General features: G+C 42.9%; 1 protein-coding gene across 1 annotated transcript in view; it reads right to left on the reverse strand.

The window, feature by feature from the left end:
* glis3 (GLIS family zinc finger 3) overlaps positions 1 to 18,723 on the reverse strand; it is an 896,860-nt gene that overhangs the window by 655,227 nt on the left and 222,910 nt on the right. Inside the window, exon 3 of the mRNA XM_072516903.1 lies at positions 5,266 to 5,461. Within this exon, the coding sequence (XP_072373004.1) occupies positions 5,266 to 5,461 (196 nt within the window). The remainder of the gene's footprint in view (positions 1 to 5,265; positions 5,462 to 18,723) is intronic.

The raw sequence follows: 18,723 nt of genomic DNA on the forward strand, positions 1-18,723 counted from the left end.
ATTCTGCTCACACTCTCGCCAAGTATCTTCATGCAGGACAAGCTGACTCATAACAGGAGGGAGAGATCCCGGACTTTCGATCCTCGCTGATTTTGAGGAGAGAGCCTTTCAGCTGGCAGGTAAGGATGTAGACCATTCCTCTGCTGATGATGATCAGTCATGCCTCAGTTGCTGGAGCTCCAAATGCAACGTCGGGAAAATAAGGAAGGGATGGCTGGTGCACTTCTGAGATTATAAGGCACGATGGAGGAGTCCGTTCACTTTAGACTGAGATGATAGCACCGACAGGCCAAAGCCACCGTGGAGACTGGTCAAAGACTTATGTCCTGCATTGCTGCAGGAGCTGCACTCAATGGCAGAGGCATTTCTGGCATCCATCAGTTTCAGGGCCAGAGGGGGGGGGGGTTCTCAAGCTTACTCCATCTGCCCCCTTCTCAGGGAGGCAGCCAAGGCCCCTCGGGCACCCACAGGGAAGAGAATCAGCTGGTGCACACACCGGCGCCATCCACTCAGGTATCTCTAAGATTGTCCTACCCATCCGAATCCGCTCTTCCTGTGACCACTTCAGATCTGCAGGCCAAGGAAAGTGGCATTGCCACACAGCAGGACCCAAAAACAGGCCAGGGCCCCCCAGATCTCAACCCTCCAGAGAATGCCCTCCAAGAGCATCATAGACAACAGTGCATAGTAATCAGCAGATTGTCTCCACCTCCATTGTGGATGTTGGGGATGCACCATGATGTAATGGCAGGGTGAGAAAGGTTAAGAATTTGTAGCTGCACAGTGCGGGCTTGGGGACTAATCATTTGTACATAATGTTCACTTCTGTAAATATACGCCCCATTCATTTCATCCTTTCTATGGCTCCTTGTTGTGATGAGCAGTGTTCCTGTCAGTCGGTAATGAAAACTCGATTCTTATACAAGATAAAGGCAGGCTGCTCAGGACAGTGCTCATTCCCTGTGCTTTGTTCAACCTTCACAGCATATTGATGGCACCACAATGACTGAACACATCACTCATGCCTGTATCTCAACGGTAATTATAGTGTCTGCTAGCATGCCCTGTGCGAGTGTCACACAGTTCGGTCATTCTCCCTGTGTGCTGGCCTCCCATCCCATCAGCTTCTGTCTCCATTGACACTGTGATTCTCAAGGGTTCAGCTCACAAAGGATGCTATTGGACCAGAAGAAGTTAAACTTTCTCTGCTGCATCGCCATGATATGACCCTGATCATCGAGAGCAAGCAAGCTCCATCAGCCAGATAGGAGTCAGGCATTCACAGAAGCTCTGTGAGTATCTATGCACTGTCCCCACTGCAAATCATCATCCTCCCCACTGCAAATCATCCTCCTCCTCCTGGAATGTAGGAACTATGAGTATTCACTGGCTCTTCATGGCAGGAGCCTTACTACAGATGGTATCACAGAATCATAGAATTTACAGTGCAGAAGTTGACCATTCAGCCCATTGAGTCTGCAACGGCCCTTGGAAAGAGCACCCTACCCAAGACCACACCTCCACCCTATTCCCATATCCCAGTAACCCCACCCCACCTTTTTGGACACTAAGAACAAAGAACAAAGAAATATTACAGCACAGGAACAAGCCCTTTGGCCCTCCAAGCCTACGCCGATCCAGATCCTCTATCTAAAACTGTCACCTATTTTCTAAGGATCTGTATCCCTCTGCTCCCTGCCCATTCATGTATTTGTCTAGATACATCTTAAATGATGCTATCGTGCCCGCCTCTACCACCTTCGCCGGCATGCGTTCCAGGCACCCACCACCCTCTGCGTAAAGAACTTTCCACGTATATCTCCCTGAAACTTTTCCCCTCTCACCTTGAACTCGTGACCCCTAGTAATTGAGTCCCCCACTCTGGGAAAAAAACTTCTTGCTATCCACCCTGTCTGTACCTCTCATGATTTTGTAGACCTCAATGAGCAGCCCCCTCAACCTCCGTCTTTCTAATGAAAATAATCCTAATCTACTCAACCTCTCTTCATAGAGAGCGCCCTCCATACCAGGCAACATCCTGGTGAACCTCCTCTGCACCTTCCCCAAAGCGTCCACATCCTTTAGGTAATGTGGCGACCAGAACTGTACGCAGTATTCCAAATGTGGGCGAACCAAAGTCTTATACAACTGTAACATGATCTGCCAACTCTTGTACTCAATACCCCTTCTGATGAAGGAAAGCATGCCGTATGTCTTCTTGACCACTCTATCGACCTGCGCAGCCACCTTCAGGGTACAATGGACCTGAACACCCAGATTTCTCTGCACATCAATTTTCCCCAGAGCTTTTTCATTTACCATATAGTTCGCTCTTGAATTGGATCTTCCAAAATGCATCACCTCGCATTTGCCCGAATTGAACTCCATCTGCCATTTCTCCGCCCAACTCTCCAATCTATCTATATTCTGCTGTATTCTCTGACAGTCCCCTTCACTATCTGCTACTCCACCAATCTTAGTGTCATCTGCAAACTTGCTAATCAGACAACCTATACCTTCCCCCAGATCATTTACGTATATCACAAACAACAGTGGTCCCAGCACGGATCCCTGTGGAACACCACTGGTCACAGTTCTCCATTTTGAGAAACTCCCTTCCACTACTACTCGCTGTCTCCTGTTGCCCAGCCAGTTCTTTATCCATCTAGCTAGTATACCCTGGACCCCATGAGACTTCACTTTCTCCATCAGCCTACCATGGGGAACCTTATCAAACGCCTTACTGAAGTCCATGTATATGACATATACAGCCCTTCCCTAAGGGCAATTTAGCATGGCCAATCCACCTAACCTGCGCCTCTTTGGACTGTGGGAGGAAACCGGACCAACCGGAGGAAACCCATGCAGACATGGGGAGAACGTGCAGACTCCGCACAGCCAGTGACCCAAGCTGGAATCCTGGCACAAAACTATGTCTGGTGGTCAGGTATAGAAAAAGCTATTGAAGAGCTCATACAACAGTGCCATCTTTGCCAAATGCAGCAAACTTTGCGGCCTACTGCCACTCTGCACCCTTGGGAATGGCCAGTGTGTCAGTGGACCAGGGTTGACTACGCTGGTCTGTTTGTGGGAAAATATTTTTCATGCTGGTGGATGCCCACTCGAAGTGGCCATCGGTTCAAAAGATGGGAACCATTATCTCGGCGGCCATGGTAGATTCTTTGCGCTGAATGTTTTCCATTCATGGGCTTCCCGGGTCAATTGTTACAAACAATTGCCACCCCTTCACCTGCAATGATTTCCAGGTTTTTGTGCGAGCAAATAGCGTGCGACACACTGGGACAGCCCCTGACACTCAATGCCGAACAGTCTGGCTGAGAGGGCCATTCAAACTCTCAAGAATGTCATGATGAAGCAACATGATAAACCACTTCAATTGTTTGCTAATTTTTTGTTATTGTATAACTCAACCCCTCATTCCACCATGGGAGTCACACTAGCTGAGCTGCTTATAGGCTGTTGGTTGAGAACCCAATTGGAGTTGTATTTCCAAATTTGGAACCTGGAGGTCTCTAGACCCATTGACTTTTTGATGGACGCTCTTTTCCCTGAAGTCTCTGTTAACATTTGGAACTTGCTTATATAGTTTAGGGTAGTTGTAATAAGCGACTTAAGGGGGGAGGGATGTGATAGCAACCTCCAAGGACCATGTGACCGGCTTGGGCCCAATCGCACAAGAGCGTGCAAACATCTGCAACAGGAAGTTTGCACTGCTGGAAGCTTGCAGTGCATGTCTCGAGCCACCACATCTACCATTTATAAGACTCTGACCTTTTAGACAGGTATACTATACAATGCTGTTGCCACTATTCCTTCAGAAAAACCCTGACGGTGTTTTTTTGGCAAATGGGAATTCTTCTCTTTTTTTATGGACTGCTGGAGTGAAGGCTGACTGATGTGGAAAATGTTACTGGTATTAGCTTGGAAAGATTCAGTCATATAATAAAATTAATACTGCAGCAACTTGGAGCCGGTTAGCTCACTTGGCTAGCGTGTGGTTCAGATTAATGTCAACAGCATGGGTGTGATTCCTGTTCTGGCTGAGGTAGACTTGGGACCTGCCTCCTCACCCTGCCCCAGCTTGGAAAGCAATGACCAACCAATGCAGACAAAAAACTGCATTGGATCAGCAGAGACTGAACCAAGGCTTTTGGGCAGAGCAGACATACCATCCTACATTACAGAACAATTCATCGCTTCAAATGGGGCTCCCAATGTGGTAAAATTTGTGAGAGGTGAGACCTGAGGAGAGCGCATCATTTAGGTTGGGACTTTCTGGACCTTCCCAATGGCAGGATCTTCTGGACGTGCGAAAGTCAGGGCCAGGAATCCAGGCAAAAGGCCATAAACTTTGGTGGGAACAGAAGATCCTGCCGGTGGCCAATGGTTCACCAGATCCACCTTGGACAATTCCCGACCAAAGTTTAAGTAGTGAAGTCAGATGGCACAAGGCACATGTATTTGCATGAATTCTTCCTTTTCAAAATTCATCATTGATACTGGAATACCGGATCTCATTCCCACGCTGAACATTGGTTTCTGCAAATGGAGCAACTACTGTCTGCAACTGCACTGTGGGAAAAGGGTTCTGTAAAAAGAGTCTTGCTGAAAATGCCAAGAACAAATTAGCACACTGGACTAAATCGCTGGCTTTTAAAGCAGGCCAGCAGCACGGTTCAATTCCTGTACCAGCCTGCCTGAACAGGTGCCGGAATGTGGCGACTAGGGGCTTTTCGCAGTAACTTCATTTGAAGCCTACTTGTGACAATAAGCGATTTTCATTTCAAATAATGCACAAAAGATTATGTAGATATAACGATGTGAAAGATAAAAAAATATTAAATCCAATAAATTTCTTATCAAAATCATAAAATCCAAAGTAGTAAATCACAAAACTATCCGTTTTAGATTGGTGTAGTTCTTAAAAAATTGAATTGATGAAAAAGAGCATTGATTTTGGTACATGGAAATTTAGAAAGGATTGTACAAAATTAGTAAGGGCTAATGATATTTCCTATGTTTAGGCAAGAACTCCAAAAATTCTTCCCATTTGCACCTCATTCAAGTTGTGCCCAACAAACCAGATGTTCAGGCATACTAGCCTGATTTAGTGAGATCCTAAAATGTAAGCACATAAAACGCAGCAGTTGCATATCTTCTTGCTTTGCTCAATGTTATCAATGCCCCTTTCTCAATCCATGCCTATCAACAATCAACAAATTAAAATCAAAAACATTACAAGACCTTGTATCTGAAGCAGGAATGTTTAGGTTTGGGTGCATCTGACGGTAGATGGCGCGATTGAAGTGGTTGCTGTGAACAATTGCCTGGTTTGACAGAAGTCCTGTTCTCTGGATCGTCATGGGACTGCTTGTAACCACTAAATTGTTGCTGGTGCCTTTCCCAATTGCTTTGCATTGTGGTCCAAATCCAGGGTTCCCTGAAGTACATATAAAAGAAGATGTTAGCCTTGCAACAGAATATATCAAGATATTGCAAAGGCGCAGCAAATTATTTTGCACAGAAATGGAAAACACCAGTATATCTTAAATAATAGCATGCTTTCAGCTTAGATATGGAACAGTGCTGGGGCAACCTTCTCTAAAAGATTTGCTTCAGAGCTTGTCAGCATGGATGTGGAAAATTCAAGCACATCATTAACGGGAAAAAAAAACACAATCCCGTTTCGGGTGGATTCATTGGGGTCGTTCCTGGCTGCCCCGCTATTGAATGGTCACATTTCCTGCACTGAGGAGCACAGTTCCACTTTAAATGGTACCCCGTTTCCCCCCCTACCGCCCCCCCCCCCTGCCGACACAATCCCCGGACCCATCCAATGCTTTTGATTTCTCTGGTTATTGTTATTATTAGTCACATTATCGACTAAAACTATTTTACAAAGGGAGCATGTTGGGATAACTCTGAACCATTTGAACTAAGTAATCCAGAAATAACATTCAAACTTTCATTTTAACTGAGTTTAAGACCAGCCTCAGACAAGCTTAAGGCTCATGCCCAGTGTCATGAGAATGTCACTTTAAGAAATGGTTAGCTGCTCATGTTACTACAGTGATGTCAGAGTGTGGGTGGAGCTGAGCTCTGGTTCTGCTTTTTAGTTTCACTTTGAGAAAAGCTTGGGTGTGTCTCTCTCTTTTTGGTTTCGTTTTCCAGTGTGTTGCAGCTGAAGTCAGCCAAAGCAGCTGTACTGTTGATCTCTCTGCCATGAAGGACTATCTCTTGATCATTTGGTGAATTCAGAAATTTAAATATTTTCAGTACTGAATGTAAACCCTGATGTGCTTCTGTTTAAAGGTTGTTAAGTCTTTTGGATGTTAAAAGGACAGCTTAAAGGATTACTTAGTGTTGTATTCTTTGGGGGGTTATCTTTGAATTAATGGTTGCCAAGATATTCACTGTTTGTTTTAAAAAGGTTAACTTGAGTTCATAGGATAAACATTGTTTTGTTTTATAAAATACTTTTCCATTTCTGCTGCACCACACCTGTAGAGTGGGCCGTGTGCTCCCCATACCACAATCTATTAAAAGTTATGGGTCAGGTGAACTCCATGATACACTTTGGGATTCTCTAAACCCTGCCCCATAACACCAGAAACAAAGCTTAGCAGGTAATGTATACTAAATTCAATTTTTTTTGTGTGGGTCATCAGTGAGTTTGTATGAAAAAAAAATTGTTAGATGTCAGAATATTTCTGCTTCTTCAAGCCTTTTATATTGCTCCATTTTACTCCAAACTGTGGTTCAACCCTGATTTATTTACACAACAGTGCTAATTTTACTATCTCTCTCCTCCCCACCCGCTACCTCTTATTCCTTTTTGGGTATTCACCCAGATGATATGTTTGGTATGCCAGACAATGCTAACTGGTGAAGTTACAACACAAGATACATGCATGTTGAACAACAGAAGCAGCATGCTATTGACCAAACTAAGCAATCCATAAAATCATAACTAAGTCCACCTGGGCCTGTCTCGGGGAAAAGCCGGATCAGCTTTCGCCGGTTCAGAGGAGCTAGTTTAGCACAGGGCTAAATCGCTCGCTTTGCAGCAGACCAAGGCAGGCCAGCAGCACGGTTCAATTCCCGTACCAGCCTCCCCGAACAGGTGCCGGAATGTGGCGACTCAGGGCTTTTCACAGTAACTTAATTTGAAGCCTACTTGTGACAATAAGCGATTTTCGTTTCATTTCATTTTGAAATCCCAAGGCCAAAATGCATACCAAAGCAGTCCTGCAATGTACCATGAATGGTGTGGAAAATTAAATAACTTATGGGAAGAGAAGGACCCATGAAACCCATCTTGAATGATGGTGGGAACCCAGTATTTGAGTGCCAAAGACAATGCTGACATAGTTGCAACCATTTTCAGCCAGAAGTGTCTGGTAGATGATCCATTTAGGCCTCCTCCAGAGCAACTCACCATCACAGAAGCATTCAGTTCATCCAACTCACTCCATGTATTATCAAGAAATGGTGAAGCACACTACCTACAAAAAAGGCTATGGTCTCCAACAATACCCATACAACACAGTTGAAGGCATGTGCTACAGAATTATACAAGCATCCAGCCAAGCTGTTCCAGTACAGTTAAATTACTGGCATCTACCCAAAAAATGGAAAATTATCCTGGTATCTCCTGTCCACAAAAAACAGGACAGATCCAATCAGGCCAATTACAAATCTATCAATCTACTGGTGTTGCCAACATTACTGTCAAACAGCACTTACCAATAACCTATTCCATAATGCTCAATTTGGGTTCTGCCTGGAATATTCAACTCCAGACTTCATTAAAGCCTTACTCCAAACATGGACAAATGATCTGAACACCAGAGGTGAGGGTGACTGCTCTTGACATCAAAGAAACATTTAAATATGTGTGGATTAAGGAACCCTTGTAAACTTGAAATTAATCAGGATCAGGGGATATTTTCCCACTTGGGCAGCACGGTGGCTAGAACTGCTGGATCACAGCGCCAGGGACCCTGGTTCAATTCTGGCCTTGGGTGACTGTGTGGAGTTTGCATTTTCTCCCCATGTCTGCATGGTTTTCCTCCGGGTGCTCCAGTTTCCTCCCACAGTCCCAAGGTGTGCAGGTTAGGTTGATTAGCCATGCTAAATTGTTCCTTAGAGTCCAATGGTTAGGTGGGGTTGCGGGAATAGGGAAGGGGTGTGGGCCTACTTAGGGTGCTCTTTTAGAGGATCGGTGCAGACTCGATGGGCCGAATGGCCTCCTTCTGTACTGTAGGAACTCTATGATTCTGTGTTTCGAGACATACCTACCACAAAGAAAGATGGATGTGTTTATTGGAGGTGATTTCAACCCCAGGCCACCACGGCAGGCATATCACAGGCTTGTGTCCCAGGCCCAACCACATTTAACTGCTTTATCAATGACCTTCCCGCCATCCTAGGGTCTGAAATGGGAAACTTTGCTGATAATTGCACAGTGTTTAGTTCCATTCGCAACTTCTCAAATAATGAAGTACTTTTTGCCCACCCACAGCAAGACCTGAACAACAATCAGGCTTGGGCTAACAAGTGCCAAATAACATTCATGCTGCACAAATGCAGATACTGATCATCAAGAGAGAATCTAACCAACTTCCCCTGAAATTCAACGGTTTTACCATTGCTGAATCCCACATCATAAACTTCCTCTAGGTTACCGTTGGCGGGAAGCCTAATTGGAACTGCCAGATAAATATTGTGGTAACAATAGCAAATCAAAGTCTGTTTATTTTGAAAAAAGTAACACACCTCCTGATTCCTCAAAGCATATTCACCATCTACAAGGCACAAGTCAGGAGTGTGAGGAAATAATTTCCAAATGCTGGGATTAATGCAACTCCAGTAATGATCAAGAAACTCAGCGCCATCCAAGACAAAGCAAACCAGGACCACTATCGATCATCTGAAACTTTCATTCCTTCCACCACTGGTAGATAACAATTGCTGAGTTTACCATCTACAAGATGCACTGCAGTAACTCGCCAAGGTTTCTTCAATAGCACCTTCCAAACCCTATAAGTCGAGACGTTGGAAGGACGAGGGCAGCAGGTACTGAGGAATACCTCCACCTGCAAGTTCCCCTTCAAGTCACACTTCATCCTGACTTGTCATTGCTTCATTGTTGCTGGGTCAAATTCATGGGCTTTAGGAGTTCAAGGAGGGCAATTAGGAATGCTGGCCTTACTCAATGATGCTCTCATCAAATGAGTACACAAAAAAATGTAATCAACTGAAGATTTTTGGTACACCCTGCACTTGGGCAGTCAAGATTTAACATAGAGGAAATTGAGGTGATTGGGCTGAAAATGGCTTTTTCCAGCTCATTTCCCCAACAATGCTGGAACCGTACCATTTGCAATGTACACCTAAGTCTATCTATTCAGGAAAGTTACAAGAACCCTTGAGGTTGCACCCCAGCAGGACCAGGACCAATATGCACACAGGGGTATTTGCTAGTGCTGTTGGGGGGAGTTTAAACTAAAATGGCAGGGGAATGGGAACTTGAGTCGGGAGACACAAGAGAGGGAAACAAAAATAGAAATGAAAGACAGAAAAGTAGACAGAAAAAGAAGTGGAAGGCAGAGGAAACAAGAGCTCGTAGCAAATAGGGCAATCGTACAAAAAAATGTTTAAAAATGATGCAAAGTCAAGTCTAAAGTCACCATATCTGAATGCCTGAAGCATTCGCAATAAGATCTGTGAATTAACAAATTGATATACACAGGTACAATATGATTATAATTACGGAGACATAGATGCAGGGTGACCAAGGCTCAGAACTGAATATCTAAGGATATTCAGACATAAAAAGGAAAGAAGTTGTGGTGGTGGTGTTAGTTAAGGATGAAATCAGTGCAATAGTGTGAGAAGATATTGGCTCAGAAAATTTAGATGTAGAATCAGTCTGAGTGGGGCTAAGAAGCAACAAGGAGTGGAAAACATGAATGGGAGTTGTCTATAGGGCTCCAAACTATAGTGGCAATGTCGGGGATGGCATTAAACAGGAAATGTGGGATGCATGTAACAAGGCTGCTACAGTAATCATGGGTGACCTAAGTTTACATATAGATTAGGCAAACTAAATTAGCAATAATACCATGGCAGATTAATTCCTGGAGTGTGTACGAGATAGTTTTTTAGGCCAGTATGTTGAGGAATCAACGAGGGTACATACTTTCTGAGATTTGTTATTATGCAATTAAAAAGCTTAATTAATAATCTTGTTGCACGGGATTCTTTAGGAAACAGTGACCTTACCTGATGGAACTCTTTATTTGGATGGAAAGTGAAAAAGTCCCATCTGAAACTAGGGTCCTAAATCCAAACAAAGAAAACTACAAAGCTATGTGGTGTGCATTGGTCAGGATAGATTGGGCAACAGTCCAAAGATGTACAAGTTAGGTGGATTGGCCATGCTAAAATTGCCCTTAGAATCCAAAAAGGTTGGGTGGGGTTACTGGGTTACAAAAATGGGGTTGATATGTATGCTTATGTAGGGTGCTCTTTCCAAGGGCCGGTGCAGACTCGATGGGCCGAATGGCCTCCTTTTGCACTGTAAATTCTATGATAAAAAGGCATGATGGTGGATAGTGAATGGCTAATATTTAAGGAACGAATGTATGTATTGGAACAGTTATGCATTCTTTTCTGGTACAAAAGCAATACAAGAAAAATGGCCAACATGGCTTACAAGTGAAATTAAGGATTGTAATAGAGCCAAAGAGGAGTCCTATAAAGTTTTTAGAAAAAAATAGCAAGCCTGAGAATTGGGAGAAGTTCAGTATTCAGCAAAAGAGGACAAACAGATTGATTAAGAGGGGAAAAATAGATCATGAGAGTAAACTTGCAAGTAACATAAAAGTGGAATGTAAAAGCTTCTGTAAGTAAGTTTTTAAAAAAAAGATGAGTGAAGAGAAATATAATCTCTTATCCTAAACAGGCAAATTTATAAGAGAACAGGGAAATGGCAGAGCAATTAAACAATACTTTAGTTCTGTCTTCATGGAGGAAGACACAAATAACCTTCCAGAAATGCTGAGTAATCAAGGGCCTAGTGAGAAGGAGAAATCGAAGGAAATTAATATTACTAGGAAAATAGTGATGGTGAAATTAATGAGATTGAAAGTTGATAAATCTCCAGCGCCTGACAATCTACATCCAAGGGTACTGAAAGAGATGTCCAGAGAAATAATGGATGCGTTGGTTCTTATCTTCCAAAGTTCTGTAAACTATGTAACAGACTTGGTAGATTGGACGTGGAGAACGAAACCGTGCCATTTAAAAAAACAAGGGAGGGAGAAAACGGAATTACAGACAGGCTAGTCTAATATCAGAAATGGAGAATATGTGAGAGTCTATTATACAGGATGTGATATCAGAACACATAGAAAATTGGACAAAGTCTCTTTTTTTAAAATTTAGAGTACCCAATTATTTTTTCCAATTAAGGGGCAATTTAGCTTGGCCAATCCACCTATCCTGCACATCTTTTGGTTGTGGGGGTGAAACCCACGCAGACACCGGGAGAATGTGCAAACTCCACACGGACAGTGACACAGCGCCAAAAATTGGACAAAGTCAACATGGTTTTATGAAAAAGAAATCATGTTTGACAAACCTATTGGAGGGCGTAACAAGCAGAATAGATAAAGGAAAACCAGTCGATGTGGTGTATTTGGATTTCCAGAAAGTGTTTGATAAAATCCCACAGAAGAGGTTAGTGTTCAAAATTAAAGCACGTGGGATTGGGGGTAATATATCGACATGGTTTGAGAATTGGTTAGCATGCAGGAAGCAGAAAGTAGGAATAAATGTTTTTTTTCGAAATGGCAGGCAGGAACTAGTGGGGTTCCACAGGGGTCAGTGTTTGGGACCCAGCTAATCACAATATATATCAATGATTTGAATGAGGGAGCCATAATGTTTCCAAGTTTGCTGATGACACAAAACTCGCTGGACAGGTCAGATGAATGCTAAGAAGCTTCATGGTGATTTAGACAAATTGAGTGAGTGGACAAATATGTGGCGGATGCAGTATACTATGGATAAATGTGAATTTACCTACTTCGGAAGGAGAAACAGAATGACTGAGTATTATTTACATGGTGAGAGATTGGGAAATGTTGAGGTACAAAAAGGACCTGGGTGTCCTAGTACATCAATCATTGAAAGCAAGCATGCAGGTACAGCAAGCTGTTAAGAAGGAAAATGGAATGTTCTTTTTTAAATAATATTTTATTAAAGAATTCATAATCAACAAACATGATCGAAATTACAACATAACTCTGAACATTGTCCAAACATGGTACAATTGGCATGCTAACAACACACGGAATCAGCGATACAGCAATACAGAAAAACCCAACAAAGGCTACATCCAACACCGTCCCGAATACCTCCCAACTCCCATAAATAAACCCTAATTCCCCCCACCGCCCCCTTAACAGCTGATGGTAATTAACTCTTGGAAGCATGTGATAAATGGCTGCAACTTCAAGTAGAACCCCTTCACTGACCCCCTAATGGAGTACTTGACCTTTTCCAGGCAAATGGAATGTTGGCCTTCATTGCAAGAGGACTCGAATACAGGAGCAAAGCGATCTTACTCCAGCTGTACAGGGCCTTGGTGAGACCATACATGGAGTATTGTGTATAGTTTGGTCTCCTTACCTAAGAAATGATATACTTGCCATAGATGGAGTGCAGCAAGGGTTCACCAGACTGATTCCTGGGGAGGCAGGATTGTCGCATGAGGAGACATTGAGTCGACTGGGCCTGTAATCACTGGGATTGAGAAGAATGACAGGGGGTCTAATTGAAACGTATAAAATTCTGAGAGAGCTGGACAGACTGGAAGAAGGGATGTTGTTTCCTTTGGCTGGAGTTCGAGAACAAAGGGTCACAGTCTCAGGATATGAGGTAGGAAATTTAGGACTGAGATGAAGAATTCTCTTCCACAGAAGGTTGCGGAGGCCAAATTACTGAATATATTTAAGAAGCAAATAGATAGATTTTTAGACTCTAAATATGTCAAGTGGTATGGGGAAGAGTGCTGGAGTATGGAATTGGATAGAGGATCTGCCATGGTCGTGTTCAATGGCGGACAGGTGCAAGGGACTGAATGGCCTACTCCTGCACCTATTTTCTATGTTTCTAATGAAATGGGGGTGCAGACCTGACATGAAAAGTGTCAGGGAAATAATAACCATAACTGAATGAAATTCAATCGAAAAGCTGGAAAGAAAGGGGGTCGACAAAACTAAAGTTATTTAATGGGCAAATGGAAAATTTCCATGAAGGGAAAAAATAATGTGAACTGGAAAGTAAGGAGTATCACACATGGCAAGGCAAATACAACTGGAAATGTTCAAACATCGACAATTTGCTTCAGACAAAACATATTCCTATGAGGGTGGTGTATCAAAAACTGTAATTCCTTGCAAAAATACAGAAATTAAAACAAAATTTGGAACGGAGGCACATGACAAATTCCGGCTAATAATAAAAAAATAGCAAGCTGAATTGAGAGAATAAAGAGAAAAACAGAAAAAAAGATCAGGGTGGGTAAGGGAGAGAGACACATAAGGGCTAACAGGTCACATAAAAGGAAATGATATTTTGTGAACACATGAAAGTAGATTTGTTAAATGAAGAACAGGCTTGATCAGAAAATATATACTTGTTGAAGATAAAAAGAATGGAGGAGATACTAAAATATTACGTTACCTCATGTACCTGACATGCATAGAAGAGCATACTAGCAGGAATAAAAGACAAGAGAAAGAGGTGGAACAATGAGGTAAGTTTTCAATAGGTAAAGAAGTAGCCATGCAAAAGGATTACCAGGTTTACATATAACTTAAGCAGCAGTCCTTAAAAGGGAGCGCTGGAGGCTGCCACCAAAACGTTACAATTGTAAAATATACTTATGCAAATGTGCAGGGAGCTGCACATTAAAACCCCACAAGCAGTTGCTGATTACCGCTGTCGGTCCTTCTGGTTTGCTTCCCAGCCCTGGACCTGCCTAATGTCATAGGTTGGTACCAACTGAACTTGCTGCCTCTCTTGTTCCTCCAGTGTAAGTCAGCTTCCTCTGGGGCTATAACTGACACCTGCAGCTCACCAGTAATAAATAAATGAGACTGATAGCCATTGCTGTTGGCATCTTCAGTTGTGTGCTGTGCAAGCTGCACCCAGATTGAATCTCAATTCTAGGCAATCCATTTTCCAGGCTGGGAAGTCTCATAATAATTGTACAAAAATTAAAACACGGTTCACAATTATAATAATGGTACTAAACACAAAAGCAAAAGAGCTAGATTCATAAAAATCACTGGTTAGGCCACAGTCTGAATTTTGTATCAAGTTTCTTATGCATTACTTTAGGAAGAATAGCAAGGATGGTCACCTGGAAAAAAGTCATTACATGTTAATTACATCCGAGATTATTTCTTGGCTTTGAAATGGTTGCCACATATGAAGTTTGTAGCTGCATAATTATCACGAACGCTTGATCTAGAGATCAAACTAGTTCATATCCAAGTTGGGTGTCAATAATGAGTAAAAAATTAATCAACCTAAAGGTAGCAATTTGCAATCTTCAATCTGCAACGAGAAAATTGATTAATAACAAATTGCCTGCCGAAGGGAAATAAATTCTTTGATTATGTGCATTGAATTCTGCCCAATTGGAGACCCAAAGGAATGATATAATACATAGGACTTCTTCCTTTTGCATTCAACCCAAGTTCTACTTTGGCAACTGTTCTTCACATCATAGCCATAAGATGTGACTCCTTTGGGCAAAAATGATCCCACATGTGTATCATTAAAAGCCGACTGAAATCGCTCAAAGCTAATTTTGATAACGTTTAAATATCTAGGTCAAACATTTTCCTTCTTGTCCCACATCTCTTCATTTGTTTCTGTATCTTGTAATTTTGTAAATAAAATTGCTTACTAGCTATAAGCTGAACTATATAGCTTGGTAACATAGCGCCTCTCTTTTAGCCTCTCATGTGAAGTGATTCATTACAAGGTTAGTGGGGAGACGGTGGCATTGTAGTGTTGTCACTGGATGAGTAATGCTCTGGGCATCCAAGTTCAAACCACGCCACTGCAGATGGTCATAATTGAATTCAATAAAAATCTGGAATTAAAAGTCTAATGGTGACCATGAAACCATTGTTGATTGTCGTAAAAACCCATCTGATTCACTAATGTTCTTGAGGGAAGGAAATCTGCCATTCTTAGCTGGTCTGGCCTACATGCGACTCCAGACCCACAGCAATGTGGTTGATTTTTAACTGGCTAATCAAGGGCAATTAGGGATGGGCAATAAATGCTGACACAGCCTGTGATGCCCACGTCCCATGAAATTTTTTTTTTTAAATTGTTAATCGTGGGCAAGATTGCATAGCATGAACATTTCTTAGAAGAATAATTTTGTCTATGGAAATAGAGAGAGAAGACAATGATAATGTAGTAGATGTAATTCATCTGGGGGTGTGATTTAACCAGAAAAAAATCTATGTCCGGTTTTGGGTGTGTGTTCAAGGGATCTTTCTCGATGCCTGCGGTTCCGAGAAGCACCCCGCTATCCAATAGCACTTTGCCGTTTTTCTTGATCTCGGGGAGTTTCTTGCTGCTGAGGCCACACTTAACGAGTCATTTCCTGCTGGCAAGCCCAACAGAAAAGGCTCCTCACAGATCAGGGTGCCATTTTGGCTGGCTACCCAATCTTTCTCCACCCCTTTCAGCCCTGTTTACGAACCCCTATTTTCCAACACCCGCCCCCCCCCCCCTCTCCCCCCCATCCTCGGGAAGGCCCCTGTAAACAGCCCCTCACACTCCCTCCTCCTGGTGAGACCCCCTCTGGCCCGATCCTTGGCAGTGCCAACCTGGCACCTGGGCACCCTGGCACTGCCAACTTGACACCCTGGCAGTGACCCTGCCAGCCTGTCAGTGCCACCTGGGAACTCTGCAGATCTGGATCACACCCAGTTTTGGCAAAATCCAGAACACAGTCTCATTTTGGGCACCGCAAATGTCACAAGAGGCCTCTCATGAGATTCAGCGGCCTCCTTTTGACACCAAGTCGGACGCGATGTGGCCGTTAAATTGCGCCCTTGAATTTTCAAAAGACCCTGCCCTTTAAATCGGAGAGATCGGATCACCCTTTGCTAAAGATGCCCCAATCTCGGGATTCCCTGCATTGCCAGCTTTCTTAGGTCCTGGCCCTCCAGTTGACCGTGTGAAATTACTTCCCCTTTGAAATTTCACAGAGTGCTGTTCAATACGACAAGGAAAACTGGTTGTGCAGCCTGCAAGGTTCACACTGGTTTTCTCTCCTGAGCCAACAAACGTTACATTTTTGGGAACATTTGGGCCTGTATTAAAAGGTTAAGCATGAGGTGAAAAGTTCAACGAACAAAATATGAAATTGTAATGTATTGGTGAAAAAGTTCCGAGGAGAATATTCGGCTATAAATAGGATTTGGATTGGGTGGCATTTAAATATGTAAAAAATGTGAAACCTGCACCCACCCACTTCTGGTTATAACATAGGTAGAAGGGCAGCACAAGTGGGGGCTGGCAACCAACTCACTCACAAGAGGATTGACCAATTAAATACTTTAAGAGGCTGCAAGTGCCAGAATAAACCATCATTTTAATCTTAACCCTGTCTGACTGTGTTTCTTGGATGTTGGATAAAAATAACCAAAGACGGCACGATCCAGGAACTAATTCCTTTCCACTTAACTGCTGCATCCAGTTTACTTGCATCATCTGTGAGTGACACCACCTCCAACCCTTCTGATCACATCCTCTCCCACTCTTGCATTCTTTCCCCCACTGAGGCCCTTCTGATTTCTCCCCCAAAACAATCTTTCAAACCTCCCTGCAACACGTCAGAGGCCTTTGATCCCTCCTTTCCACTCCTCAACTGCAGCTTGGTGCTGAAGGTCTATCCGCTCAACATCCAGAAGTTAAAATTGGCAGGACCTAAAGGAAATACATTTTTCCGTTTTTTCCAACCTCTACACAGCTTCTCAATTACCGTCCCCTCACCACCACCCCATCCCCCAAACCATCTCTGAGATTACTATTAGTCTTCTGAGTCATAGGATCATAGAATACCTCCAGTGCAAAAGGAGGCCATTTAGCCCATCGAGTTGGCACCGACCCTCCAAAAGATCACCCACCCAGGTCTACTCACCTGCAGTATCCCATAATCCCACCTAACCTTTGGACACTAAGGGGCAATTTAGCATGGCTAATTCACCTAATCTGCACATCTTGGGGCTGTGGAAGGAAACAGGAGCACCCAGAGGAGATCCACGCAGACAAGGGGAGAACGTGCAGCCTCCTCATAGACAGTCACCCAAGGCCGGAATTGAACCTGGCGCTCCCATTATATTTTTTGTAGCAAATCATAATATTAACAGTGTTACAACCAGAGTTTGGGTGTTTTTATTGTTCTCCATGATCAAAGTGTTTTAATGTGTGAGGTTAATATATTTCCTTATCCTCAGAGTGGATAATTTAAATGATTCCAGTCGCAAGCTTTTTGTGAGTTTAAAAATAAAGAGATTATTTATTAGCATGCATTTTAAATGCAGCATCTTGCACATAAGTGCACAGGGGCAATAAGTAGCTAGAGCTTAATAACAATATGATTACAATCTGAAATTATTTCTGTCTCTTTCATAGCAGGCTTGTAGTTGCTTGGATGAGTTGTTACTTAAGATGGAGTGGAGGTCTTATGAAAGCAGTGGATTCTCAGTGAGCTGGGAAGTTTCTTGTAGCTGAATTGCCAGGAGATTAACTCTCAAGAGATCTCGAATTTGGAACAGGTTGGGGGAGAATCCTTCTTCCAATTTCAAGGTATAGCAGTTTTACCTTTGCAGCTTGGTTGTCTTGCAGCTGGCTTAGGTTTTTTTTTTGAATGGAACTATCAAGGTATTTTCTGACCTGAACAGCTTCTGCCGTTATTTTTAAAAGAACAAAATATGACTGTCTTAACCATCTGACCTGTGATGGGTTCAAAGTCTTTCATCCAAAAAAACTGGTGGGTTGGGCTGATACACATCCTATGTTTTTGCCTTTCACAGTTTAAGACTTTGTGTTTGGCTGGGGGACAGCACAATACAATGAAAGGTTGACATGATCCAGTTCATATTCATCTACCACCTGTAGAGTTTTAAGTTCTTTGCTATCTCTGGTGAAACTCGGAGATCAGTTGTTTGCAAACACCTTTGTCTGTAGGTTTCGGTCCATTCTTAAACAACAGGCTGTGTGCATCTTACAAGTGGCTGTGAGATTCCTTCGCTCAGGTCCTGATGTAATCAAATATTGGTCACCGACTCTGTTGTCTAAAAGTTCAAATGCCAAAGAGGTTGCATGGTATGCTGCAGAAATCTCACGTTTTGGTGTTCACTTTTGAAAAATATAGCTTTAGAATTTGTAATATCTTAATGCCTGTACTCTGCATGACAACAGGAAAACAAAAACTGGTACAGTGACATAATTACATTTGTGCTTGCTTTGTGGAGTGGTGGGCAACTACAGTCTTTGGTACCTTTTTTTGTCTTATCACCGATTTTATATTGCCATTGAGTGAAAACGATATCACACCTTTAATTGTATGTGTCATGTGTTTTTCAAAAGGGT

Source organism: Scyliorhinus torazame, chromosome 9, assembly GCF_047496885.1.
Source record: "Scyliorhinus torazame isolate Kashiwa2021f chromosome 9, sScyTor2.1, whole genome shotgun sequence".
Classification (NCBI taxonomy): domain Eukaryota; kingdom Metazoa; phylum Chordata; class Chondrichthyes; order Carcharhiniformes; family Scyliorhinidae; genus Scyliorhinus; species Scyliorhinus torazame.